Raw genomic sequence first — 26,482 nt, 5'->3', positions numbered from 1 at the left:
GTACAAAAGACTTGGTGAATTAGTGCAGTGATTATGGTCATTGCTTTAAGGTTTTCTTTTTTTCCCCCAAAGCTGAAGAAGTTTTTCCTTGTTGAGCAGTAGCAAAAAGACACTGTGACAAGGCATATTATTTTAATGTGCTGCATTGCCTAGGAGAACAGAAGGTGGCAGTGAATGACTATTGCATGCAGCACTGGCTCCCTTAGTAATTTAGTGGCAGCCTTGTTATTTAGCTGCACAGTTGATGTATTTCATGTTTCTGTTATCTGTTGTACCTCACAAGCCCTGCTTAGCCAGGAAAGGGTGAGCTGTTCTTTTCTGCATCTAGTCTCCATTGCAGGAGATGCCTAGATCCAAAACTAGATTAATTGTCTAATTCTTTCCAGGGTATGAATGCTAATATAAAATAAAATGGTAAGTCTGACTGTTTGCAGAGTTCTGTGGTCTCAAGTAGGGGAATTTCTTGTATGATTTTCTTATTGTGGATGCCTTCCACATCAATCCCATTGATGGCTCTGTAGATAAGTGTATTTTGGTCTTCATAGCAAGCTATTTTATGTGTTTTCCCATACTGATGGACATATTTGAGGTCTAATTTATGTGATAGGTCAGGAAGATCTCAGTGTTGAATATACATTTAACTTGTCTAGGCTGAGAAATCTGTCTTTTTCACTTCTACTGAAGTGATTTCCTTCTTGATATGACCCCCTCTCCTAAAACCCATGGCCTGGTTACATCTCAGAACACTGGGAAGACTCAGCGTGTGATCTAAAGGGAGGCTTTTTGCATTTGAAATAGAATAGTGGAATGTAGGTAGAAAATGGGTGCACAATTTCGAAACTTTCTACGCTTGTGGGTAAACTAAACTCACTCGGGACCTGCAAATAGGTCTAAATGCTGAAAAGCCTTTTTCATCTAAACTTCTGTAAGTATGCATAAGCGCTCTGTGAATGGGTTGTGCAGTTGCAGTCTTTTATTAAATATGGTAGCACAGCTAGGACAGTCACCAGTGATGTGACCATGGATCTCAGAATATTTTCTCCATTACTTTGACCACCTTCACTGCTGCTACGTTTGAATGGACATACACTGCAGTCTTCCCAGGTAGCATAAAATATGCTTTTTAGGGCAAAGAAGCATCTATAAGTATAGGTAGTCAGAAATACTTGCCTAACTCTCAATGACAGGGCTGGCAAGCTCTATCCTGTGAGACATGCTTTTGCCCCAGAGTGCCATCTTGTTGGTGCCTTCTGTTCCCTGGGGCTGGATTGCCTTAGCTGGCTGTACTGAGGCTTGCTACTAAAGTCTATTGAAAAAAACCCTCAGTCTAACGACAAAAAAAAAAAAAAAGACTTTTCACAGTCTGAAAGGAGTACATCACTAGGAATACAAAACCCCTCTGTTCCAATCTATACAGGCCCATTTTTCACTTCCAAGACTTGTGGTTTAAGGTTGCACCAATAATCTTCAAAACCTGCATGGAACATAATCTGTTCTTCATAGAGTTTGTTGCAAACCTTGTGTCTTGGGAGGACGGTGGAGGTAAATAGGGAAGCAGTAGTGCTTTCAACAGAAGTGGCGAGAGACTTAGAAGGTATAGTACGTGCACCTGCTGTCCTAGTTGTCATGACAGTCCTGAGCCTCTACAAGAGATTACCAGTCTCCAGGAATTACTCCACAACATTAAATATATGCTTCATCCACTTCTTGATTTTTAATTAATCAACTAGTTTAATGAGCAAATCATACCATGCTAGTTTTCTCTTGTTATGAAAAAAATAAGATTTTTACCAGTCGCTTTGGCTGGTGGTGATTGGCCATTACCCTCACTGTTGAATGCAGCTGGTCTTATGAACATTGCAACATATATCCGTCCCTAAGTAATGTGGGTGCACTGGCCTGTAGACATCACACTTTTCAGACTGAAAATGTGGTTGTGCCAGTGTTCTTTGTCCTAGGGGAGTTTCATATGCCTAATGAAGGTATACATTTTCCTGACAGATGCAGGAACTCTCAGCTGCACCTTCTTCCAGACTCCCCTCATAGCAGTAGGGCTCTGGCATGGCTGAATGCTGCAAATAATAGCATGGTGAAATACGTGTGACATTTGGTGTTTCAGAATACCCTTTCTGTGGATTACAAGATATCACTGATTGATATTGGGCTGGTGATAGAGTACCTCCTTGGTGGAGCTTATCGGAGCAGCTACACAAGGAAGCATTTCCGAATTCTCTACAATGATATCTACAGAAAACACAAGGTAAATTCTGTGAAATGGCTACCCCTGGTTACCAAGGAAAGCCAAAATGTGACACCTGAAAATACCTCAGATTGTCGTCATGTTTTTTCTGAAGAGTGTCAGCTAAATGTACGCCATGCTTGTCTGTTTTATGAATCTCTGCCAACTGTGGAGAGGTTGCAAATAAAACAGATGAATCCCTCCCCAAGGTACTCCCTGCCCCTCAAGACCACTACTGATTGTTAAATTAACTATTAGTTCAGTAACTTTACCTTTGTGTCTGGTAGCCTTGTTGTGTTCTTTGACTGGCATCCATCAATGAAGATGGATAAGGCTGTACCAACCACTATTTTCCCTTTTACAAAGCAGTTGCATGCTTCTGCTTTTGCAACTTGAACCACATCACAGAAATACTGAATTCAGCAGGCATTGAACTAGACTTAGAGCATGTCAGTGTGGCATAGTGAAGAGCAACACGGACATCCCTGTTTTGAGTTTTGAGCAAATGTCTTACCTTTTAGAAGCAGCTCAGTGCTAGTGGTGCATCTTCCTGCCCAGGCTATTGAGCTGTGTTTGCCTGGCAGAGCTTTTTCTGTGGTGCAGTGGTCATCCCAGAGGAAGTCTCATACTGGATGTGCCAGGCTGCACCCATGGTGCAGTTGCTTTGTGCAGGCAGAGGGCTGTGCTTGGACATGCGTGCTGTTCTGCACCTTCTAGACACTTAAGGTGTTTCACTGTACAGCATAGCATTGTGCCATGTCAGTGTTATCAGTAGCAAAACAAACCAACCTCTACAAACTGCCTCAGAACAAGAGTGTGCAAATATACCAGCACTTTCATTTTCCCCATTGACTTTCCAAAACCAGTAACTTGAAAACAGACTAAAGTTCTCAATAAGTTGAATATCATTCCCAACATCACAGAGGGAACAGATTTACCACTTAAGAATTCTCCCCAGTTTTTGGAGTAGAGCTGGACTTTCACTAAAGTACTTCCGTGTGTTAACAAACAACAAAAACCTCTCATCCCATGTGCTGCTTTCTTGACTGATAGAAGAACCTCAGGGTGATCAGGGAAAATGAGAAGAAATAATGAAAACTCTTACTTGGAGTGAATAGAAACACAGAGAAAGCGCTTCCTGTGTGTCACTGGCTTTTAATACAATGCTTAAAAGAAGATATTTGAATAGTTATAACACTTCATTGTGTTCTTATGAAATATGACCTTAACAGGAATCAGTGAAACCATGTAATCACATAATTACGAACTGCAGGGAAGAACGTTAGCGATTCAGCTGATAACATTCTTCCTATCAGTCAACACTGAACAAAATGCCCAGGAATGCAGATGTGCCATCCTTTTAAGGAGACGGTCAGCAAAAAGTTCAGAGAACTTTTGTCTTTCAAAGGGCTTATGGAACTTTTTTATAAAAGTAGGCACTTGGAAGAGCTTCCAGGCTGGGTGATGCAATGTGGTGCAAGTCCTATTGTTGTACTTGGTGGATGCTGTTGGGGAAATCAGTGTTTTGAATTTAGAGATTCAGAAAAATGTATATATTTTAAATTAGATGTGAAACTGGCTATTCTTTCTGTGATGGTATAGGCTCCAGTGGTACTTATAGCAATTGCTGACTCAATAGTCTTTGAATAACATCAGTTTCTACAGGCACCATTGCAGTCAGAGGTAAGTACAGGTAAAGTTAATCTCTAATTTGCATTTCTCTCCCTGTGTTTTATGGTATGCCTCTGGATCTAGAGAGTGCTCTCCAGCTTTTCTCAGAGCCTGTCTCATTCCCTTCATCAGAGTAATCAGACAAGTAGCAGAATGGGGTCTGCTGAAAGTACTTTGCATTCTCAGTTCTTCAGAACAGCACAGCCTTACAAATACAAGGTAATCTAATTGCTTCTTCTAGACTTTGCTTAGGACATATTAGGCTGCTAATCTTTTTATTGAGAGATTTTAGAAATACGTTGTTCAGGCTTTTAGTTATAATTGTATTTAAATTCCAGCGGAAGCAACATTTTAGTCCTCACTGTTCATGAAGTCTTGCAATTTTAATGTTGAAATTATGCTCAGACTCCTCCTGTGATACTTGTTAATATATTCCATCCATATATTGCTAAGGGCTTTTGTTCACCGCAATACAGTACCATCAAATTTCTGAACATCAGGCACTGCTGAAAACTTTTTATTTGGAAACAATTACAGGAATTCTCTGACCTTCCCAATGTTTTATCATGATTGCTTATTAAGGCGCTACATCGAGCCTGCAAAGAAGATGTACAGTTCTGATATCTGGAAAATCATGACAGAGTATTTTCTTTCAAAGAAAGAATGATAGAAGAGCAAAGGTCACCACACACATATATCTGACAGACAAAACAAAGTAGAATGAATTTAAATGGCTTTATTGGAATTAGTCTTAACCAAAATGAACCAATTACTGCACTGAGACAACCTCACTTGTATCAGTAAGACTTTTTCTTTGCCTTTAATGGAGAAATATCCAGACATGAATGTATAGCAAGTTTACACTACAAGTGTGGCTGACAGTAGAAATCATCTTTAAGTATCACAAGTCCATAGTGTATGTTTGTTTACTGATTGATTTTTTTCCTGTTATGACACAAGTACAAGGAAAGAATGAAAGCAGGATCTTGGTGTCATGGGTTTGGAGACAGCCCAACACTGTGGAAGGGGAGGCTATAAATGGCACAGGTATAGAGCAAGGAATGTTTTTCCTCACTAATGTTACCAGTTTCTTAGCATTGGTAATCTGAATGTCTTTCTAACTCTGTTTTATGACTTAGATATATATAACTATCAAATAGTTTGCTACTAGCAATTCAGATTTTTGTGGGCTTATTTACATGAACCTGAACCTCAACCATTTACTGAGATTTTCTTTTTTTAAAAAACCAAATTTATAGGAAAGATCCACTGCTTTACATAAGTGTAAGAAGAAATCAAAAGATGATACAAACTTTGCAGAGAACTCTGAGTCATCTGGCTTTATCTACCCCTATAACGACCTCCTGGTTTGGGCTGTATTAATGAAAAGGCAGAAGATGGCCATGTTCTTCTGGCAGCATGGAGAGGAAGCCATGGTCAAAGCTGTTGTGGCTTGTAAACTCTACAGGGCGATGGCACACGAAGCTGAACAGAGCAACATGGTGGATGACACTTCAGAAGAACTTAAGAAGTACTCAAAGTATGAGTTCTGCAGTACTTAGAATTTTTTCCTAATCCGCTAAGAGTTTGTACGATTATTGGTCCCGTGGACGACAGAGTGTGAAAGAAATACTTCCAACTGCCCACTCTTCATATTATAAAATGGAGCTATGTATTGGTGTGCAGTCTGGTTGAGCGTTAAAGGAAAGCTGTTAGCTTGCTATCTAGTTGCATATTTGAAAATTAAAATATAGACAAATAATGCATGGCTCACTGTCTGCTAAGTGGTCAAGTGGAAGACTGAAATTTCCCTTACAGTTTCCCTTCCAGTTCAACTTGTTAAGAAGCCATATGGCACATATGCTTTGGACTTTTCAAATCTGTAATGTGGTAATGAGCAAACTAACATCAGTGCTTAAATCCTGCTCTGTATAAGACCTAATGAAAAATGTATGCTGAAATAACTGAGTGAATAAAAAATGAAGTAGACCAAGAATTCTCCTCAAGTTTTTAGTTTCATGTTAATGTTTTCTGGTATTTTTTCTTGTTAATGACATATTTTAAGCTTTGTAGACATCATGCCTCAGATTCAGAGTAAAATAAGATGTGCTGTCAGGTTTTGTATGCAGCTTCAAAGCTTAATTTAAAGGAAGACATATCTCCCTTGGAGAGTCTTCCCTATAAAGATGTTTAAGAACCAGTGTAAAAGAAGAGGCTTTTGCAACTCCCTGCAATGCTTGCCCACAGTGGTGATGAGTCTGTTGTTGAAGGAAATGGCACAGAAGTTGATAGCATCCATTTTGATTGCTGAATGAGATTGACAACAAAACAAATAAAAAAATAGGAAACAGGATGACCATATATAGTAAGGTGTACTCCCCAAATTATTTTTCATTAGCCATATTGATAAAGCAACAGGAAGAATGGGAGAAGGCATATGGACTGAGATTGTTAGCTCAACTTTAGTTAATGGAGTTTTCAAACCAACCTCTTTGCAGGAGTCATTCTGAGTTTTGACTGATACCTGTAATATTAACTGTTAATTCACTTCTGCTCTAGGGAATTTGGGCAGCTTGCCTTAGATGTGCTGGAGAAAGCATTCAAACAAAATGAGCAGATGGCTATGAAGTTGCTGACCTATGAACTGAAAAACTGGAGCAATTCAACTTGCTTAAAACTAGCAGTGTCTGTGGGGCTGCGGTCTTTCATATCCCATACTTGCACACAGATGCTGCTGACTGATATGTGGATGGGGTGCCTGAAGATGCGGAAGAACTCCTGGTTTAAGGTAACATCACTCCAGCTTTTTCTGAGCATTTAGATGCTGTTTAGATGCTTTATACACGCCTTTGTGACAGTCATGAATGTGCTTCGTGCAGCTTTGGACAATGGGTTTAAACATGGATTGGAATGTGCACATTTAGGAGAGAAAAGAAAAGTGGGGAGGGACGACAGTACTTGCTTCTATTTTACTTTGCAAAAGCAGCTGTGGGATGACGTTGGGAGAATACATTTTGTGAGGGTTTTTTTGCCATTCCCATTCTCTCAGAACCCTTCAGTCCCTCCCCACCTGCTCTCACTGCCCTGCATTGCTGGTTCTCTGGCAGAGCTGCTGACAGGAGCAATCCTTCTGGACATAGGGATCAGTACCTAAAGTACCTCTAGATGCCACTTTTCAAAGCTACAAAACAGTCAAGAGCAACACACTTCTTTGGAGGCTGTAGGAGTGTGATACAGAGATTCCCCACAACAGTGTTTCCCTCCCAGGCCAATGGAATTGCACTGGGTTTGTGCTAGCAGCATGCATGGCTGACTATGGTCTCAGGTCTATGCTATCACTGCTGAATTAATTTCCTGAATCTTGTGTCTCTCTTTTAGGTCATTATGAGTATTCTCCTGCCTCCCACCATCTTGATGCTGGAGTTTAAAAGCAAGGCAGAAATGTCTCATGTGCCTCAGTCTCAAGACTCCCACCAGTTCACGTGGTATCATGGGGATCAGAGCCCAACCAGCCCTAAAGATGCCTTGTCTCTGGTTAGTCTGTGGTGATCAGTCGTTTGAATGTCAGGGTCTGTCTGTTTACCACAGTATAATCCTGAGGAGTGAGGATGGAAGTGTCGGGGCCTAATTCTTGATAAGTAGGGGTTTGATCCCTGGTTTGGATACTGACTGAAGTGACCTTGGACAAGTCACTTTGTCCTAGGTGTTGCTTCTGTCCTGGCCATAATGAAAAAATCCTTCCCAACCTCACAGAGGTACGGTGAGATTATAATTTTCTGTCAGTTACACAGGTATTTTAGGGCACAATGTCTGTTCAGGCTGCAGATAAATACCTGTGTAATCTTGTATACCAAACAGTCTAAGAATGGTTTAATGTCATATACAAAATCGTATCCGTAAAACCCAGTTTAGGTTGCCCAGCCAAGCTGCCCAGAGCCGGGGCAGCAGAACTGAGGCACCCCAGGTCCCATCCTCACCAGCTCGCTCCTTCCTCCCACTCAGCCTGGCCAGCAGCTTCTGCTCCATACTGCAGCCACAGCCCTTCCCCCTCTCCATTGCCATCCTTCGCTCTTAGCCTCTCCTTGGGGTTTTGTTTTCTGACTTACATCATAGCTCTCCAGGAGGTCTAGCTCTTGCCCCTCTTGTTGAGGAACTGGGTATCTCTACTGATTTCCTTGAGCCTAGCAGAGGTGCCATTAAAGCACAGGAGAAGCACTGTGCTTTTGGTTTAGTCACCTGAACTGAGTCCTGAAACACTCTGCAGGGACCTGTGGTTGCACAAAAGTCCTTAGGCCCGTCTGTGGGGAGCCTCCAGCACGGTGAAGTCTTTGCCTTTTTAAGGCCTGAATTCCCCCAGACTTCTGCCAAGCAGAATTGTCTATCCTTTTTATCTTTTTCCACAAAGCATTCCTTGAACTGAAAATTTCCAAAAGTTTTCAGTCTGAGGTAGACTGTAGATACAGAGAATTTCCATCCCGAAGGGTAAATGTTGGTGAGGTGCTAACCAATGGAAACGGGATTGTCAAGTGAGAGCTGTCAGGCAGTCTGTTTTGCTCTGCTTTGCTTATCTTACACCAGATAAGCACTGCAGATTGCTTGGGACCTTTTCAGTAAACTTTCTACTTCTGTAAAATAAAAAGGAGTGGATTGTCTTTGAGGGCTTTCACAGCATTATGGTAGGCCTGTCAATGCCACGCTTGTGTTTTCTCCCTCTGATGATGAAAATGCTTGAAGCCATTATGTCCTGCAGTGCCTGTCTAATATAGTCAGTTCAAAAATGTGTTTTATGGAGTTAGTTAACAGCTATGATACAGAGGATAGGCCAATTGTAATTATTTGCAACAGAACCAACCCTGCGGTATGGTGGAAGGCAACACAGCAATGCACATAAGCACTTTTCTTGCCTGCCTCAGGTGGGGCTGCTTCCTTCCTGGACTAGCAATAAGCCTAACTTCTGATTTTATCTAATATAAAGTGTTGATGAAAACAAAAGGCCACACTACAACTTTTTCTTAAATAATCTGATATGAAATATTATAGTAAAATCTACAGGAAATTTCAACAGCATACATGTGCAATATAGAGCATGTTTCACACACAGTCATGAATTCCAGCAACCTGCTGCAGCTGGAAATTGCACTCTTTCACGGGATAAATTCTTTCCTTTACCTTGGAGGATCTGATGTTAACACACTGGGATGATTTTGTGCATCAAATGTTCTGGTTTAGCACTTTTCTGAGTCTCATGTGTAGTAGGCATCAATATGTCACATAGAAAGTGTTGTACTGCAGATGTCTAGTAAGTTTTAGCATTAATATTAGCCAAAGCAATTGGCCAACACTGAAACAACTGAACAAGGTAGTTTGGTTCTCTCAGCCTTGCCCAGGCCTCTCTCCTTCATCTCTGTTCAGCACCTTCTGGTTTTGTCAGTTGCCCATTGCAGTGTGTCTGCAGCTCTTAGGCTTCAGTGGCAATTGAATAGTTGTACTTTCAGAGGGCCACTCAAACAAGTGTCAAACTCTGGATATAGCATCAAGTGTGTTTGCTTTTTTGTAGTTGTTGTTTTGGTTTTATTTTACTGAAGATAATAAAAAGAAGTTGCATGCATTTTTTGTAGACAGGTCTTTGTAAGAGAATATTTCATCCTCATTTTCTAATCAGGCGTACAAGACATTGAAAATAGCAATTAGATTCTGTATTTAGAATTTCACTGTCTTGACATTTTCTGTGCATTTTTATACATGAGTGGAAATGTGATGCTCATTCCATTATTTCAGAATGAGCCACAGTTGTCAGTAGAGTTTTAAGCTAACACAGTTATGTTGTATTGGGAATTTCTGTATTTCACAGATGGGGAAAGTGAGACACAAAGTGATTAAGTGATTTTGCCTAAAGACTTAATGAAATATGTGGCAGAAGCAGGAGTGGTTTCAGGTCTGCTGAAGCCCAGTCCACTGACTGTAGTCATAAGAGCAAACTCTAAATGAGTATTTATAGTGGAAAAGCATGCATGTTAATTATTGCAAACAAGATTGTTGTAACCAGACAAAATCAAGTTACAGTAATGGTTTGTATGTTCAGAACACAGCTCAAACATCTGCATCTGTCTTCCCTCTAACATGACACAACCTTTGCAATTAGACCATGGTTTCTTACTTTTAAAATGGTGTTTCCTTTTAAAGAAGGATTATGACGTGGAGAAGGTTGCTCAGAAGATTGATGAAAGCCAAGTAGATGGTGGACAAGGAAACCTGCCTGGCATTAGAAAAATCTATGAATTCTACAATGCACCAATTGTCAAGTTCTGGTTTCACACGGTTGGTCATCATGCTAGAACTCACACTGCCAAACCCCTCCTTTTATCCTTCAAATACTACTTGATGCTGTTTTTACTTTGCCTAGAACGGATTTGCAGCCGCTTAGCAGTGGGGGTGGATGGGAAGACATTTGAAAATTTATCTCACAATTAAGTCAAGTGTTTTGCTGCTGAAATCATGCAGCTGCATTAAAAAAAAAAACAAAACAAAACAAATGAAAAAGAACAAAAAAACAACTATAAGGAACTAAAAAATACCCTGAGCACAGCTTTTTACAGAGGTTAATTGCACATGTAGAGATAGATTTGAAGCTGGCCTTAAATGCCTTAAATCCCTCACAGATATCCATGTCCCTTTCTTTAAGAACTGTTTCTGAAGGAGTGAATATTAATCTATAGAAGATAATTTACTATAGAGAAATGTGAATTTATTAAACAAATTTTGGTAACTAGCTCTGTGTCAGTAGAGTTTAGGATGTTTAATATCAAGCTGTGTGTTGGCTCAGACCACCATGTACATAAACTGTTACTCCTTCAGCAGGGTATGGTTGACTGCTTTATAGGTTGTTAATCTATTATCTCAGATACAATTATAGCATGTTCTGTTATCTTTAAAATATGTGCTTTCGACATTGTTCTTCCTGTGTTTTGGAATGTACTGATTAACAAGGTTACCAAGTTAATGAGCTTAACTGGTTAACCAGATACATGTAGCTCTGAGGATGGTTACTTGCTCCTACAAAAAGTTAGAATGAAAGCATAGCACTGCCCTTACGTTTAAGTAACAGTGTGCAGATAAAATAGTCTGTCTTATGTATGTGTTTAGGGCCTAGGTGAACATGCACTGCAATAATTCATCTTCTGCTCCCATTTTTTCAGCACTAAAGCATCCATTTCCAAATGATGTTTAAGCATATTCCCATAAAAAGTGCTTTGGAGAACCGGAGGAAAGATTGTGGGCTTAAAAATCTGACAGTGCTCAGTAGTTTGAATGCATATAGTCAGGCTAATCATTGTTAATATGTTTGCAGAAATTTGTTCAGGATTTTTGTGCGTACGGATTATGTATCCTGTGTTTTGTAGATGGCATACATGGCGTTTCTAATGCTCTTCACTTACACTGTGTTGGTGAAGATGGAACCAAGACCGAGTGTGCAAGAGTGGCTTGTTATCATTTATATTTTCAGCACTGCTATTGAGAAAGTCAGGGAGGTAAGCTTTTCCATTCAAACTTCTCATCTATAGGGGATATATTATAAACCAGAGACTACCATAAACAGAAGAATGCCAAATCCTGCATTCTTTTTATAAAGAATTTAGCAGAGGAAAGAATTGTACAGGGCGTTTATTTCTGAGAGGTCTTTTATATGAAGACCAGCGCTTGGGCTTTGAAAATGCATCTTAAAGTTTGTCCTTAAATCTCTATTTTTTCTATGTAAAGCCAGTGGTAATGACACTTGAGAGTGGTTGTGCTGAACTGAGATCTGCAGCCCTCATGTAGGCACCTGTTTCTTAATTTTTTTTTGGTGGATGATTTGATTTCTTATAACAAATATAGAATTTGCCTGTTTACTTTGAGTGTGGACATTGTAATCAATAAATAGATGTTGTGCATAGAATAATCTGTGGCTCTGTCAGATCTAAGTGACCCTCTATAAACAAAGCTGGGGAGAAAACCACCATCAACTTTTATTGCTGGATTCATTGAGCATGGAAAAATGATACTCCAATCAAGATTAATTGCTGTTATTTGCAATTGATTAGAGCTAAGCTTCTGAACACAGCTTGCATTCTGAACCTGAGGTTGGGGACAAATGAAACTGTGTATTTCCCAAATTATTGTATCTGATTGGACATATCTTCACTGTAGAATTGGCACATAGTAAGCAATGGTAGTGTGAATTGTCTTTTATTTGAAGTGCTGTACTTTTAGAGGAATAAAACTGCAGCAAAGTTCTGAGTGAAGGATGCTGTTACAACAGCTCACTCAGAAGACTGCAACATCAGTACGAGAGATGTGAGAGTTTTCAAGGGGCAGCAGGAATGCTGGGAATATACCAAAGCTTGGATAAACATAAAAGTTCTGTGGTTGTGTGAGATAAAATTGAAAAAATCTACACAAGGATTGTCTGAGAAAAAAATTGTGAAATAGCAAGCACTTTAATCATGGTTGTGCAGTAGCATTGTTTTGATGGTGGGACTGTAGAAACATCAGCTCTTCTTTCTAGCACTAATGTTCATTGGAGACTTCGAAATTCATGTCTTCTACTTGATTTTTCTTTGTCCATGTACTAGTTCTGGTCTGCTGGCAAAGACTTTGTAGGACGCTGTGTCTTACATGTGCAGCTAATTAACTGCTGAGGACCTTGTTACATATAACTGCAAACCTCTATTTCTCTAGATTGTATCAACTAATTGTTAAAGCCTTGGGCCCTGATCCTGCAACTGGTTCCCCATGTGAGTTAGTCTGGCTCAATTGAGTAGGATTACTTGTTTACATTAATGTGTTCATATGTGTAAACTCTTGCAGGATCAGGGCATAACATTTCAAAATCTCTCCTTTGCTTGGTACTTATCAGTGTGATCTTACATAGCGCTGACTTGCAATGTGCAAAGGTTTTATTTATGGCCTCCCAAAGCTTCCACTTCAGACATTTGTTCAGTGAAGCTTAAAATCCCTTTGGGGCACCTCACAGTTGGAGGAGTGAACATTTCGTTCTTTACCTTGCTAGTTGCCTGTGCTCCTTTTTTTAGCATGTCCTTGGTGGAATACAAGGATCTTTATATTTTCAGTCTGAAATAAAAGACATTAGTTATTTTCCCATCAGCAAGGTTAGGTTGGTACTTTCCATGACTTAGGGGCTTTTGAAAGGGCTGTTGCAGGTTGTGGCCATTCCTCTAGAAAATGCTTGTTAAATTATAATGATCTGTATGCATAACAGTTTTATACTGGCTGCTCTTTTCTGCTGAGGAAAATGCTCTGTGGTGAATGGGTTTAGGCTCAGAATACTTTTTTCCTTGGGAAGAGCTATCCTATTTGGTGTGGCATACTTGAGCAATATGACACTATAGAGTAAGCACAAACCTCAGTTAATGCTGAATGTCAATTTGCACTACATGAGCCTGGGGAAAAAAAAAAAAAAGAAAAAGAAAAGAAAGAAAAAAAAGAAAGAAAAAGGGAAAAAAGTTACATTCCCAAATATCATGAAAAAATTTGGATGGAAAAGGTTAAAGAATGATCTGTGATTGTAATGGAGTTCTGTTGGATTTCCACCCCACCCCCCCACCCCCCCCTATTCTACTCAGGTATTTATCTCAGAACCTGGAAAATTCCGCCAAAAAGTGAAGGTGTGGATTTATGAATACTGGAATTTTACTGATTCTGTAGCTATCATCCTGTTTATGATTGGTTTTGGCTTGCGCTGGTCCGATCCCCCTGTTCAAACTGCAGGGAGGCTACTTTACTGCTTGGATATAATATTTTGGTATACTCGGCTCCTTGATCTTTTTGCTGTGAATCAGCATGCTGGCCCATACCTGACAATGATTGGGAAAATGGTAAGTATCGTGCTCTGGGGCAATATTTTTGTCATTAAGGCATCTATTGAGGAATGTGTAAAGGTCAGAAGTGACAGAAAATAATGATGATCGAAGGAGAGGTCACCTAATAATTCATTGTGAACGTATTACCTGAAAATACCACATCTTTTTCTATTTGTGAGTTGACCATAATCAGATTTTAGTCCTCTGTAATTTATTCATTATTTGAATTTATTCACAAAAGCCATTTTTGCTTCATTCCTTAGAGAAGTGTTGCATTTGAGTGGAGTTTCTGATCCAGCTTGATAATAGGAGAAAGAAAAATCACTGTCTCTTGCAGACGGGCTCGCTACTATAGATAATTCCCCTAGCTCTTGGAAACTGTCTCATTATTATTTTACATTTTGATCCAATTAATTATATTCCATTTAAGCAGGCAAAATTTCTCCGAGATCAAAGTTAATTTTTTTTTTCTCTTTTGGTACAAGAACTGCTACTGAACTGCTGCCTAGTCTTGAGGGACATCTGCAGATTCCCACTGTGATTTCCCTTGGTTATTGGGAACTGTCTTATTAATACTTTTATATTCTGTCTTGCATAGTAATTCTGATTCAGTGTTAGAAGGCAAAATAATTGTCACTGCTATTTCTTGCTGTTAGTTTGGAAGAAATACCGCTGAGGGAAAGGACCATCTCTGCATTTTTCAAATCTTGCTGAAGATCTTGAGAGGGACTTGAGAGACAAGTAGAACTTGTGGCCTTGTTAGTCCAGGATAACTTTAATGTCTATAAAATACTTGGGTAGTCCAGGTCATAGAAATAAAATATCTGTATTTCCTCTAGCATATTAGATTATTAGCCCTGGTTTTATATTCTGCTTTGTAAAAGCAGTGATTGATAGTCTTCCCTGAAATGTATGTCTCCTTTACGTATAGTTAACCCAGCTAATTCTTTCATGCCAACATGTCTTCCAGACAGCTAACATGTTCTACATTGTGGTCATGATGGCCATCATCCTCTTGAGCTTTGGAGTATCACGAAAGGCAATCCTTTCACCAGAGGAGCCTCCTTCCTGGACTCTGGCACGAGATATAGTATTTCAGCCCTACTGGATGATGTTTGGTGAGGTGTATGCTGGAGAAATAGATGGTAGGTAATTTTCACAATACAGCTCAACAGGTTAAATTTAATATGTGCAGAAACATGTCCACTTCGGGCTACTAGAGTTTTTACTATGTGTTGAGTCTATTCTTCCTCAAACAATTTTGATTCCAGTATATGTATGTCCTCAATGAGTAATACTGCACGAGTAAAGGTGAGAATATTAGCTTCTTTGTTAAAAATAAAGATTAAGCTTTAAAACCTTGAAATTTAGCTTTTCACATGAAGTAGATTGCAAAGCTCAGAGCAAAGCAGATAGGAACTAATACTAAGGTAGTTCATGGTCAGCGGGTCTGGCAGTGAAATGAATTTCCAGTTGGTCGAATCCAAAACTGATGATCTCTTGGAGAAAAGATTACAAAGTTGCCTTAAAGGAGGAAAGAATGAAGGGAAAACAGAAGAGGAAAAATAAGAAAGAAAAAATATTTTTCACCATACTAAGAGTTGCGAGGCATAATTCTTAAACACATAAACCAGTTGAACATGGGAAAAAGAGAATCAATGAATGTAAATAGGAAAAATGTTATATCTTGATTATGGCTTTGACATTGTCTTAGTAAGAGAGAAGAACCAGGCACTACAGGAGGTATCTCAGCATTATAGGTGGAAGGCACTCTTACGCAGCTAAGTGATGAGTACAACTAAACCAGTCCCTAAAATAGAGAAGTAGGTATGCAAATAGGTACAGATATTTGAGATACATAGTTCAACATAGACCTGATTCATTAAAATAATGTAAGATATTACATCCATTATTGCTGAGTCATGTGATGGCTAGGTATTTTGGTTTTATACATCAAAATTCTTTTAATGAAAGCAAGCTCTGAAGTTTCACAGTTTAATCCATTTAATCACGTATTAATGCTAAACCTTTAGACATTTGATACTTCCCAAATACAGTTATGATTTCTCTAATAACTCATTATGCTGAGGTGTATGTCCTGAATTTAGGGCTACTGCCTTATAAATCTGTTTTAAAATTCCTCAAAGGTGTAAAATTTGATTAAAAATTATAAAGACTGAAAGGTATTTATTTTGACAATTTGAAAACATTAAGAAGGATCCCTTAATTTCTGTGATTTGTTACTTCATCTCACAAATACTCATAGCTTTATAACTTTTTGCACATGAATTAATCTGGTCTTGCTGAAGCTCTAAAGGAATAACACTATGGTAGTGATAAAGCAGCCTTTGTGCTGTATGCTTTCCACAGTGGAGTCAGTGAAAGCTTTGCCACTTGCTTTAAGGATCAAAGATTTGGATTTCAGTTTACTTTAGTATGTGCCATTTCCCAAATATATTTCAGCTGCATCAGTTTTGTCCTTAACAAAAAGTCAGGGTGACTGATGTAGGAACTGATACATATGAAATGGTGTCTACAGCTTCTGAATTGCAATGGAATCTATGGAGCATTAATATCATGAAGAGGTCTTAGGTCTCCTTTACGTGGAGGTAGACTTTTTACTTGAAAATTTAGTGATGTATCTCTGTGGAAGTAATGAGGACTTTTCTGTTTCTTGCTGGGGCAAATGGGGAGCACGTTATTGCTGTACTATGCTCTGATTTCCATGCTAACCATGATCTATATGTCCTTCACTTCCAGTCTGTGAAGCCAATGAAGACTGTCCTCCTGGCTCCTTCCTCACGCCGTTCCTCCAAGCTGTGTACCTCTTTGTGCAGTACATCATCATGGTCAACTTGCTTATTGCTTTCTTTAAGTAGGTACCCAGGGTATGTTGCTGCAAAAGCAACTAATAGGTGTTCTGACAACATTTCTGCAAAAGGCTTTCACCAGAAATGCCCCATCGGGGGTGTGTTGATGGTGGTTGTTACCCCATATTCCATTATGGTCTGGTGAATAAAAAAAGAATGGTGGAAGCAAAAAGGTGGGAGGAAGGGGTTGTGAGAAGACGTCTATAAACTGTTTAGCCATTTAAACGTAATCTGACTCTGTGAAACTAAACAACTCCAGCTGGCAAACAAGCAACATTAATTCAGCTCTCAAGTAATTGGTCCTTTGTCCCTGAAAGTTGTATTTGTTGTGCTGAGAGCCTATATAATGTTCAGCATAGGGCAGCCCAAGATTCAAATAGGCAGATAAGTGGAGAAGGTATTCAAGAGAAGAGGATAATGACTTTGTAGGAGCCTGCTTTTCCTTGGAAATAATTTGAAAATTCCTGTTGTTTGGTGCAATTTGATATGTTTTAGTCTGAAATCTATCAAGTTCTGTAAAATACTAGTAAAGAGCAGTTTAATGCAAGTAGTTAATGTTTTCTTAGCATTCTAGTATTTCTTGGGAAGAAAAAGTCAGCTGTAGGTTAAAAAAATTTCAAATGAAGAAATGTAGTGATTAATATTCAAGAAAACGGAATGATCAAAACTCATTCTATTCCCACTTCCAATTAGAAATCCCTTTCCTGAAATTGTGGCAAGGCATCATTTTTTTTTTTTAATACACAGCTGTGAAATTGTAATTTAAATTATTTCTAGATTTAAACCTTCAGCAATGATGATATGTTAAATCTTCTGCCTAGTGATTTGATTGTACCAGGAGTGGGAACCAAAATGGGTATGAGCATTGTATTTAATTTGCTCCCAGAAGCAAAGCTGATGTTTTTGTGATTATATACTGGTATAGTATGATGGTGCAACTGAAATTACAGTACCAGAAACCACAAAGTTGCTTTCCTGTACTTGGGTCTATAACAGTAGATTCGGGAAGTTATTCAGTGCAACAACAGTCACATTTAGTAACATCAGAGCTCCAAAGAGTACCCTGCAGAAGAATTGCTCATGTAATGCCTCTTGCAGCAAGTATTTTGTTTAGGAGGAGTGCACAGAACTGTTTTGTTAACAGTTAGACTGACTCCTACATTTAATCCAGTCCAAAGAGGCAGACAATGTTGAATTCTCAGTTAGGCTATGTATTAAAGTTTAAATAATCTGGCTGAGATTTCAAAGCCACTTCAGGGATGTATTTTGCCCAGTTCCCATTAATGTGAATGGGAATTGGATCTCCAAATCCGTTAGGCAGCTTTGAAGATCTCATTCTCAGTGCACTAGCTGCAGGCACATGCTGCTGCTTTGTTAAATGAGAGTTGCTAAGCTGATTTACCTCACTGGAGGGATGGGACTTTTCTTCAGTGTCATATTAGATCTGTAGACAAGCATCTTGTGCCATACTGGGAGTATTCCTCACAGGAGTGTTTTATACTGCCCCCCCTCCATCTCTCTTCTCAGTAATGTTTATTTCGATTTGAAATCCATATCAAACAAGCTCTGGAAGTACAACCGGTACCGCTACATTATGACCTACCATGAGAAGCCATGGCTACCTCCACCTTTCATCCTCCTGAGCCACATTGGACTTCTGATAAATCGCATCTTCCACCATCGGCCCCCAAATGAGCTGGATCAAGAGGAAGGCGACGTTGGACTAAGTAAGCTGGGGACCAAAAGAAACAGCTGATTAATGTTTTGCTAGCCTCCCATCACTTTGTAGCTCAGTTCCTCAAAAAAAAAAAAAAAAAAAGATAGTCTCTGGGTGGGAGACTGTTTTTATTTGCAAAATTGAATTTAACCTGCCTGTCTGAGAACTCTTTTAGGAAAAAGTGACTAGGGGAACGCTTTGCTTTGTATTTGGCATTTAACCTGCCAGTCTGAGAACTCTTGTAGGAAAAAGTGACTAGGGGAACGCTTTGCTTTGTATTTGGCTTTTCCTGTGCTACATACTGTGCATCAGTCAAGACACATCACAACTCTGAGCTGAAATAAAGTGACAACAACTTATTCTGTAGGATTGAGTAGCCTTATTTTGAAAGAAAGTAAACAATACCTGAGGTATACATTTCTGTACATTTGGTCCTGAGAAGACCAACAATTCCATTTAAATTGTCCAGAGAAAGTAGCTGCAGAGCCCAAGGACAGAGGAGATCCAGTGATGGGAGGTGCAAAGAGGGAGAGGGCCTTCCATCTCCTCACTGCATCCTTCCCTTTGTGCACTGGTTCATCACTGTACCTTTACCCTACCTCCTTCACCCTTCCTAACCTGGACTTCTCCATCCTGGGGTTCTTCCTAACACCTCTTCAAGGCGATGCCAGTTCCGTATCTCTGTTGCCAGCTCCTGCAGCTCTGCTGTGAGCAGCCGTAGCCACTCTGGGAAGAGGACCACAAGATATTGGGATGAGTACGAACACGCAGTAGTAGGGCTTGGTGGCTGGTGAGGTGAGGCAGGGAAATGGGGAAGAGGAGAGGCTGGTGACTATAACCTTGTCCGAAAAGAAATTTGGAAATGTTGATGCATGGTGTTATACAGCCTCATTATTTGTGATGTGATATATCCTTGATGCCTAATAACAGAAGTGAGCAGACCCTGCCTGAGTTATGCTTCACTTAGGATTTTCTCTGCTGAACATGAGTCCCTGAAGATATCTGGCATGCTCACAGGTGGTTACAGAGTTCAAAAATGGGCTTAACTAATCAGTGCTGAGCTTCTTTACTGATGCTCCCAGGCTCAGCTCCTCCATCATGACTAGATACATCAGCCTGCCTTTGAAGTATTACTGCTTACTTTACATGCATGCATAATATAAGTTCACTGACACAGCACAGAGGGCGTCTTACCTGTGAAGTGCATTAGGCACAAGAACTGAAACACTGCTTAGCACATCTAAGAGTCCTTGGATAGAAGAGGGCTCACACGTTGCCTACACTTCTCTCAGAAAGAGGTTTTTTTTTCCTGCTTATATACCTTTGTGTCCCTTTTCTATATGCTTATGGGTTGCTTGATAAATTTCTTCTATAATTTTGATGTGGTTATAATTAACTGGCTTTAGCAATGAGGATCCAGTGCCACCCTGTGGAAAACTAATGAAAATACCAAAATACAGAGTAAAATCTTGGAGGCAAGAACACAGATATGGGTTAGGCGGTAAAAAAGACCCTAAGAGGTGATGAAGTCTGATTAGGAGTGAGAGGGGGACCCCAGGATACTGCAGAGGGCTTCCCTGCTGAGCCGTGTGTTGCATCCGAGTGCTACAACCTTGTAACAAACACTTCCGTGTCGCTTGGTGCAGATACCCCCCTAGCAAGTAGAGTGAGGACTCTGGTATGCAAAAAGGGAAAGAAAAAAAAGAGCTTGGAAGATGGAGAGTTTGGATCAGAGAAGCAGCTTTCCACTGTATGCATTTCTTCATACTGACTTAGAATCAATCTGTTCTCTCAGAAGTCTTGGTGTGAATAGCATCATGAGCAGCCCAAGCTGTGGAGTTTCAAACTTTTGAATGTGTTCTTTTTTGTCCAACAATCTTGCTTAATGTTTTGTACATATGAACATGTGAGACAATTAGGTGAAAAAAACCTTTGTGGCTTTGAGTACCTGAAAGGACTATAATTACTATAGGTAACTAGCCCTAAATGAATGCCTGGACCAAAGTATAATGAAATCTTTGTTTTACATATCTATGTCTAAGTCTGGTGAGTGACACATGTATAACAAAATACAGGAAAAAGTTTGGAAGAAAATATGTCTTTATGAGCAGCCATTTGGGTATGTGTTTTTGAGGCTTTAAAAGGGAGTTCACTGGAATTTTTGTCAGTGTGATTTTGCTCTTTGTCTAAGGAAAGATAAAAAACTGTTCATATGTTTTTGGCGTGTTGGGTGTATATATACATAAGCCCACATTCATGAAGTTAGGTCTGATTCATTCTTGTCAAGGGTGGGGAAGGAAACTGGTTCTGAAAGATTTATTTTTTTCTCATGGATGCTTATAAACAATTGCATTCATCAGCATGCTTTGTACTGACTCCTGCCTCCTTTGTTCAGAGCTGTACCTGAGTGATGAGGAGTTAAAGAAGCTCCATGACTTTGAGGAACAGTGTGTGGAAAAATATTTTCATGAGAAGAATGAAAACTTGAGTTCCAGTGACAGTGAAAGGATCCGTCTGACAACAGAAAGGTGTGTTTTTCTGCAGATTTGTGCTTTTCATATATATTTGTCAGATAAAAAGTAATAATAATTTTGATAAACTAATGCTTTTGGAACAGGTTGTAGCCACTGTGAACATAAGGAGCAATAACATGTATAAGCATTGCTAATTTGATGGAAATGTATCTGTTGGAACTGCATGGCAGGCCTGGTTGGGAAGCCTTGCTGGCAGAATTGCATCCCCAGACGTGTGCAGGTGATTAAAAGGATACAGCAAGGTGTTGCTCAGTTTCACTTTTGCAAACCAGATAGCACCATGAAAATGTGCCAGAGTATGACATGCAATACACATTTTTATTTAAAGGCTTGGCAGTGCAGAAGTGCTGTGAGAGTATTGCTTCTGGTTGAGAGTAACTGCTGTTTACAGAAATAACCATATAACCATTTTAGCCTTTTCTGCAATGTAGTGTCTTGGTTTGCAAAATGGCAATACACAACTGTCAACAGGGTTTCAAAACTCTCAATATATGCCTAATTTAGCTTTCTTTTGAAATCAATGGCAAAACTGCCAGTAAGTTTAATGGGAAGAGTTAGAGAAAACGAGTACTATAAAAAGTCTTACTGAATGCCAACACTGATCTCATCTAATAAATTTGTTTTGCCAGGAGAAAGATAGCCTCTTAGTCTTTGCCTGTCCATACTCTTATTTTCTGCATACTAAAACAAAACACACAAGCAAAAATAATGTCCTCTGTAAAAGAAATAAGTAGCTTTGTTCAAAATCTGCAGAATCGATTATAGCAACAGGATTTCATTTAGCGGATAAATATAGATCTGGAAAGGATTTTTTTTTCTGAGTGCAAAGGTGAAACACACTTCACAGCACTGCATAACATTAATGCAAAGAATTTACATACTTTACATGAATAAAACATTTTATAACACTGGTCTTGGATTTTGTTCAGCTATTGATTAAATACCACATCCTTTAGTTGCTCAGTGACAGAGGAAAGGAGGAACTTTTGCTCGTTGCCTGCAGTTAGTCTATCATTGTCTTAGTGATAGAGTACCAGAAAGAGTATCTTCAGGGAACTTGAAGGTAATGATTTCATTAAAATCATATAATTCCAGGCCAAGAAGTTCTTGCGCTGTTCACTGGGGATTTGAAGACCATAAAAAAAGGCTTTGTTTTTTGGGCAGTTGAATTTTACCCAAAGATAACTGATGGCATCAGACATAGAGAATCTGTTCCCACAGGCCAGACAGGTTCTTGGGAAGACCCTTTTCACATCAGTATCCAGCGTTTGAGAAACACAAGAGCATCTGTAGGTTCGTGTGAGCCTTGTCCTTCTCATGATTGCACAAGAAATGTAGAAGTGAAGGGTGACTGGCTGACAAGAACTGTACTTTACAGCATTTTACATTTTCAGCAATATCCAATGCAGGGTTTCCAAAGCTGCATCCTGCTGTCCGTGGTTTAGTAGTTCTACGGCAAGGAATGGACATTGGTAGGAAAATAACAGTTTTTGAAATAGATACTCCTTGAAAAAAAAGCCTGTGTCTTTAAAAGTCACTGGCTGTGGGCTAGTAATCTGAAGGACATGTAAGTCTGGATGTTTTTTGACAAATATAGGTATTTGTGGGAATGGAAGTCACCATTAGTAAAAAAATAAAGGGCTGTTTGAAACTCTGACTTTTTGAAATGTTTTAACAGCTTCCTTCATCATCGGGCAAACAGAAGTAAAGATCTGTGTTTTGGTATTTTAATTATATTTTCTTTTTCCACCTAGAGTGGAGGAGATGTTTCTGCAGCTTAAAGAAGTGCATGAGAAGGTATTTTATATCAAGGAGTCTTTTCTCTCCCTGGACAGCCAGTTAGGACATTTGCAAGACCTGTCTGCCTTGTCAGTGGACATCCTGAAAGTGCTTTCAGCTGTAGACACCTTGCAGGTGGAAGAAGCCTTACTGGCTGACACAAAACATCGAACCTGTAGGAAGCTGCCCCATAGCTGGAGCAATGCACTCTATTCCAAGACCTTGAGCAGCCTGGAGTGTCTGTATGACAAGAAATACCACTACTACAGCATGCCACCTTCCCTTTTACGGAGCTTAGTAAGGAGTCAGTGGCCATCCGAGTGCAAAGACCACATACTGAGGACCAAGAGTAACAAAATGGTAGAAGACAGCTCTCGAAAGATAGAGATAGAAAGTGACACGCTCACTTCGGGAGTATCCTCTGAGACCAAGTCAGCCACTAGATATGGACAATTTTTGCTGGTGCCCCCTGACCATCAGGGAGGGTCTCTTTCGGAGGATGTCACCTTAAATATGTCCTTTTTGAGCACTCCTACCAAGTACAAGGACGATGCGTTCAGAAATGTACTGCAAAGTAACATTATGGTGCAGCAAAATTTGCAGAGTGTCAGCCTTGTTGGAAAAGAGTCAGAAGATTATCAGTGGAACCAGAGAGACTTTGTTCCTCATGTGCCATCAGAAAAGACTAATGCCATAGAGACTGATCATCCTCTTGGTCTCCAGTCATCACTGTCTATTGGAGAGAGTGCAGCACCCTCCTGTGATGACAGGGAAGAAACTGAAGGTGGTTATGTGAACTGGGGATTCTCTGAAGGTGATGAAAAAGGGGTTTTCAGCTCACAAACAAAGAATGTGGCCCTGTGCATACATTCCACCTATAACAGTGACTGCAATTGCACGGGTAGTCCTCCCAGGCATGTCCAGATAAGAGAATCAAAGTCCTTTTCCTACAACTCCAACAGATCACCTCACAGCAGCATCATCTCTCAGAATAAGCTGAAGCGCAGCACCTCCTTCTGGATCAGCCCACTCTGGAGAAACTGGAGTTTCTGCAGGAGCAACAGCTTACAGTCCTCTAAGAAAGAGGAAAGAGGGAAAACCTTCAAGGCCATAGGTGGTAATTTTAAACCACTACACCTGCATAGTACTTTTTACTGGAGAGCGCAAGACATTATAAAAGTGTTTCCTTTGAATGGAGGAGTTATTAGCTGCAGCTAAGGATAATAGCAGGAAGCCCAGAGTTACTACTTCACTTTCTTTGTGCTGGGTCTTCATGCTGTAGAGAATTTCTGAAGTGTACCTGGTATGTAAACTGCAGCTCATCTGTGTGTCAACCACGCTGATTCTCCCCATCTCAGGGGATCCCTGTGGCTGTGGCTACACAGCTGGGGTTACAAAGGGACTGTGCTTGCTCCAGGAAAGTCTTCTGTTCTGGAGATGCAATGCAAGAGTTGCAGGAGCCAAAATAAATTGCACAATCCGTAAGAGATTCATTAACAGTATCTTAGGGTAGATGGGTGCATGGAAAATGAAGAAACACTTGCCAGTTTAAAACTCTTCCTGTCCACCACCAAGTTTGCTTACCAACAGCTAAAATACAGCAAATTCCAGTTCTAAGTATGAATAGTGTAAGATGATGGATAACATTTGCTGTTTTATGTCTTATGATGGTGCACATCTTTGCACTGAACTTCCTGAGTATTAGCTTTGGCTGTCACAAGTCTTCTCAGCTTGCTTTGGAGATCTGCCAGCTCTCAGTCTTATCAGATCTTCTCTCAGTAAACAAAAGCTCTGCAGCTTAATGGTGTTTTTTGACTCTTTCCCACAGAGCCTTTAGGATCCAGTGAGCTACGCCACAGTGAGGCAACAAAAGCAAAACAACAGAACAGAGACAGAAAGTCTGGCAAAGGAAAGATGAATCAAAAACCCCTTCAGGTGCCGGTATGTGCAGATGTAAAAGAATCACATATCCCATAGTTATCTTTTTCATTCATTAAGAGCAGTTCTGCAGTGTTGCTTAGTTGAAAATGTATACATTGAAAATGCTGCACACAAATTGGGGCACCTTTTTTGTGTGTCTGGCTTTGGTTTAATTTCCCTTTTGTTTGAACGTGTGGATTTCAGTTTTGAATGTGTTGAAGTCTATGGGCTTTGCAAGATAGTATACCAGGGGTGTTACTGAGTTTTCACAGAAAGGGATCAGTCCTTGCACTCTAGCTGGCAGGAGGACTTGGGGAGGCTTCATATGATCTAGGATAGACTGAAGGAGTGGTGAGCCATATCCAGGTGGTGTGCAACTGTGAACCAGCAAGCCAGGCCTTGTAATGTTGTCTCCTGCCTACAAAAGTCCCACAGACTTTTCTCTGAATCCATCATTTAGCACACTGCAGACAGCGAATTGATTGTGTCATATGTATAGGGCAAATTTCATAACTGTATGTGTGTATAAAAATCTATTCATAAAGTTATAAAGAGCTTCCTAGGATCTTTGTCATTGGAAGGAGTTCTCTCTGTTTAATGCAATGAAACTTTTAAGACTGATTTATTTACATAAGATGCTCAGGTCAGCAACAGATCTTAGACTTGAAGTTTGAGATCTGGTACCTCTGCAGGTATTCTGAGGGACTTCAAAATTTGTTTTAAAAAGCTGTAGTGCTAGATCTTTCATCAGTAGTGTTTACTAGACAACGTCTTCTCCAAGTTACAAGAAAAATGGGAAAATCTGTTTCCCAGCTGGGAGAGACTTCAGTCACTGGCATTTCAGTGATGCTCTGAAAGGCCATGTCATAGGCTGTTAGAGGAATTGCAGAGGTGCTAGTCATCGCATAAATCAAGTATTGTTTTTTCTATGTCTTTCCAGGTGATTAGAGTGGATGATTGTCCCCAGAACACCCAAGTGAGCTCAGAGCCCGCAGAGATCAACATCTGGGATGAGCAAGAGAAACACAGCAAGAACTGGCTCACTGTGTCTAACTTCAGGCAGCTAAGTATGTGAAATTTTGGAGATGATGAAATTCAGAACAGCTTTTAAAAAGAAGCAGTAAATAAAAATTTTAAAATGCAGAGTATCATCCACCACTTTCACCTCATGCCATAATTTTTACAGAATTAGATTTAGGTTGCATCAGCACACAACTTGGTTGTTTGCTGTGTCATTGCAGAGGCAAAAGGGACTTAGGTTGGATGGAAGATCAGTTGATTCTTTCTGGGAGTGCTGCCTGTCTCACATGGAAGATAGTGGAATACTAATCCTCAGGAGTAAGTGGGAAGCAAGGAGGATGATATCTTTGTCTCCTTTCCTGAGATGTATTCTAAAATATCATCCTGGCTAATTGTAAAAATCGTGAATTTCTCAGGGCATTTACACTCACAGACAGTGCTGTGATACTGTATCTGCTGGCAGATCTTCTACATGCATTATTCATTACTCATTGCTCAGTAACACATCCACCAAAGGGAAGAAATGAATTCTGTATCATCTCTGTTGGAATGAAAAGGGAATGGCATTCTCACTCTTTTTAAATATTTCTCCAGCTCTTTCATTCTCAGAAATCCTTTGCATAGTTCGTCTTATCTTTTGGCTTTGCTGTGATGCGGCTCACTGGCTTCATCCTGTGAGGTGCTGCAAGAAGCACCACGGAATGCTGTGACTCAGCACAGCATGGTCTGAGGAGGGCTGCACTCTTCTGAAACCTGCTGACAGAGAACAAAACCAGTCCAGTCTAACCCTATGAAATTCTGTTACTGCTTTTATAGCCCATTATGCATTTGCTGGGGCAATATGGTATATAGGTGTTTATTTTATAGCACTG

At 39.9% G+C, this 26,482-nt stretch overlaps 1 protein-coding gene across 1 annotated transcript in view; it reads left to right on the top strand.

Moving 5' to 3' along the window:
* TRPM6 (transient receptor potential cation channel subfamily M member 6) overlaps positions 1-26,482 on the top strand; it is a gene marked incomplete at its 5' end in the record, with an annotated part of 70,706 nt that overhangs the window by 23,740 nt on the left and 20,484 nt on the right. Inside the window, 15 exons of the mRNA XM_056325504.1 lie at positions 2,120-2,260; positions 3,995-4,129; positions 5,170-5,450; positions 6,470-6,698; positions 7,289-7,444; positions 10,094-10,228; positions 11,311-11,439; positions 13,534-13,785; positions 14,741-14,915; positions 16,531-16,645; positions 18,168-18,367; positions 20,753-20,885; positions 22,646-23,784; positions 24,499-24,611; positions 25,531-25,657. Of these exons, the coding sequence (XP_056181479.1) occupies positions 2,120-2,260; positions 3,995-4,129; positions 5,170-5,450; positions 6,470-6,698; positions 7,289-7,444; positions 10,094-10,228; positions 11,311-11,439; positions 13,534-13,785; positions 14,741-14,915; positions 16,531-16,645; positions 18,168-18,367; positions 20,753-20,885; positions 22,646-23,784; positions 24,499-24,611; positions 25,531-25,657 (3,460 nt within the window). The remainder of the gene's footprint in view (positions 1-2,119; positions 2,261-3,994; positions 4,130-5,169; positions 5,451-6,469; positions 6,699-7,288; positions 7,445-10,093; positions 10,229-11,310; positions 11,440-13,533; positions 13,786-14,740; positions 14,916-16,530; positions 16,646-18,167; positions 18,368-20,752; positions 20,886-22,645; positions 23,785-24,498; positions 24,612-25,530; positions 25,658-26,482) is intronic.

Source organism: Falco biarmicus, chromosome Z (assembly GCF_023638135.1).
Source record: "Falco biarmicus isolate bFalBia1 chromosome Z, bFalBia1.pri, whole genome shotgun sequence".
Classification (NCBI taxonomy): Eukaryota; Metazoa; Chordata; class Aves; order Falconiformes; family Falconidae; genus Falco; species Falco biarmicus.
Note: the sequence above shows the minus strand (reverse complement) of the source record. Positions and strands in the feature narration are given on the sequence as shown.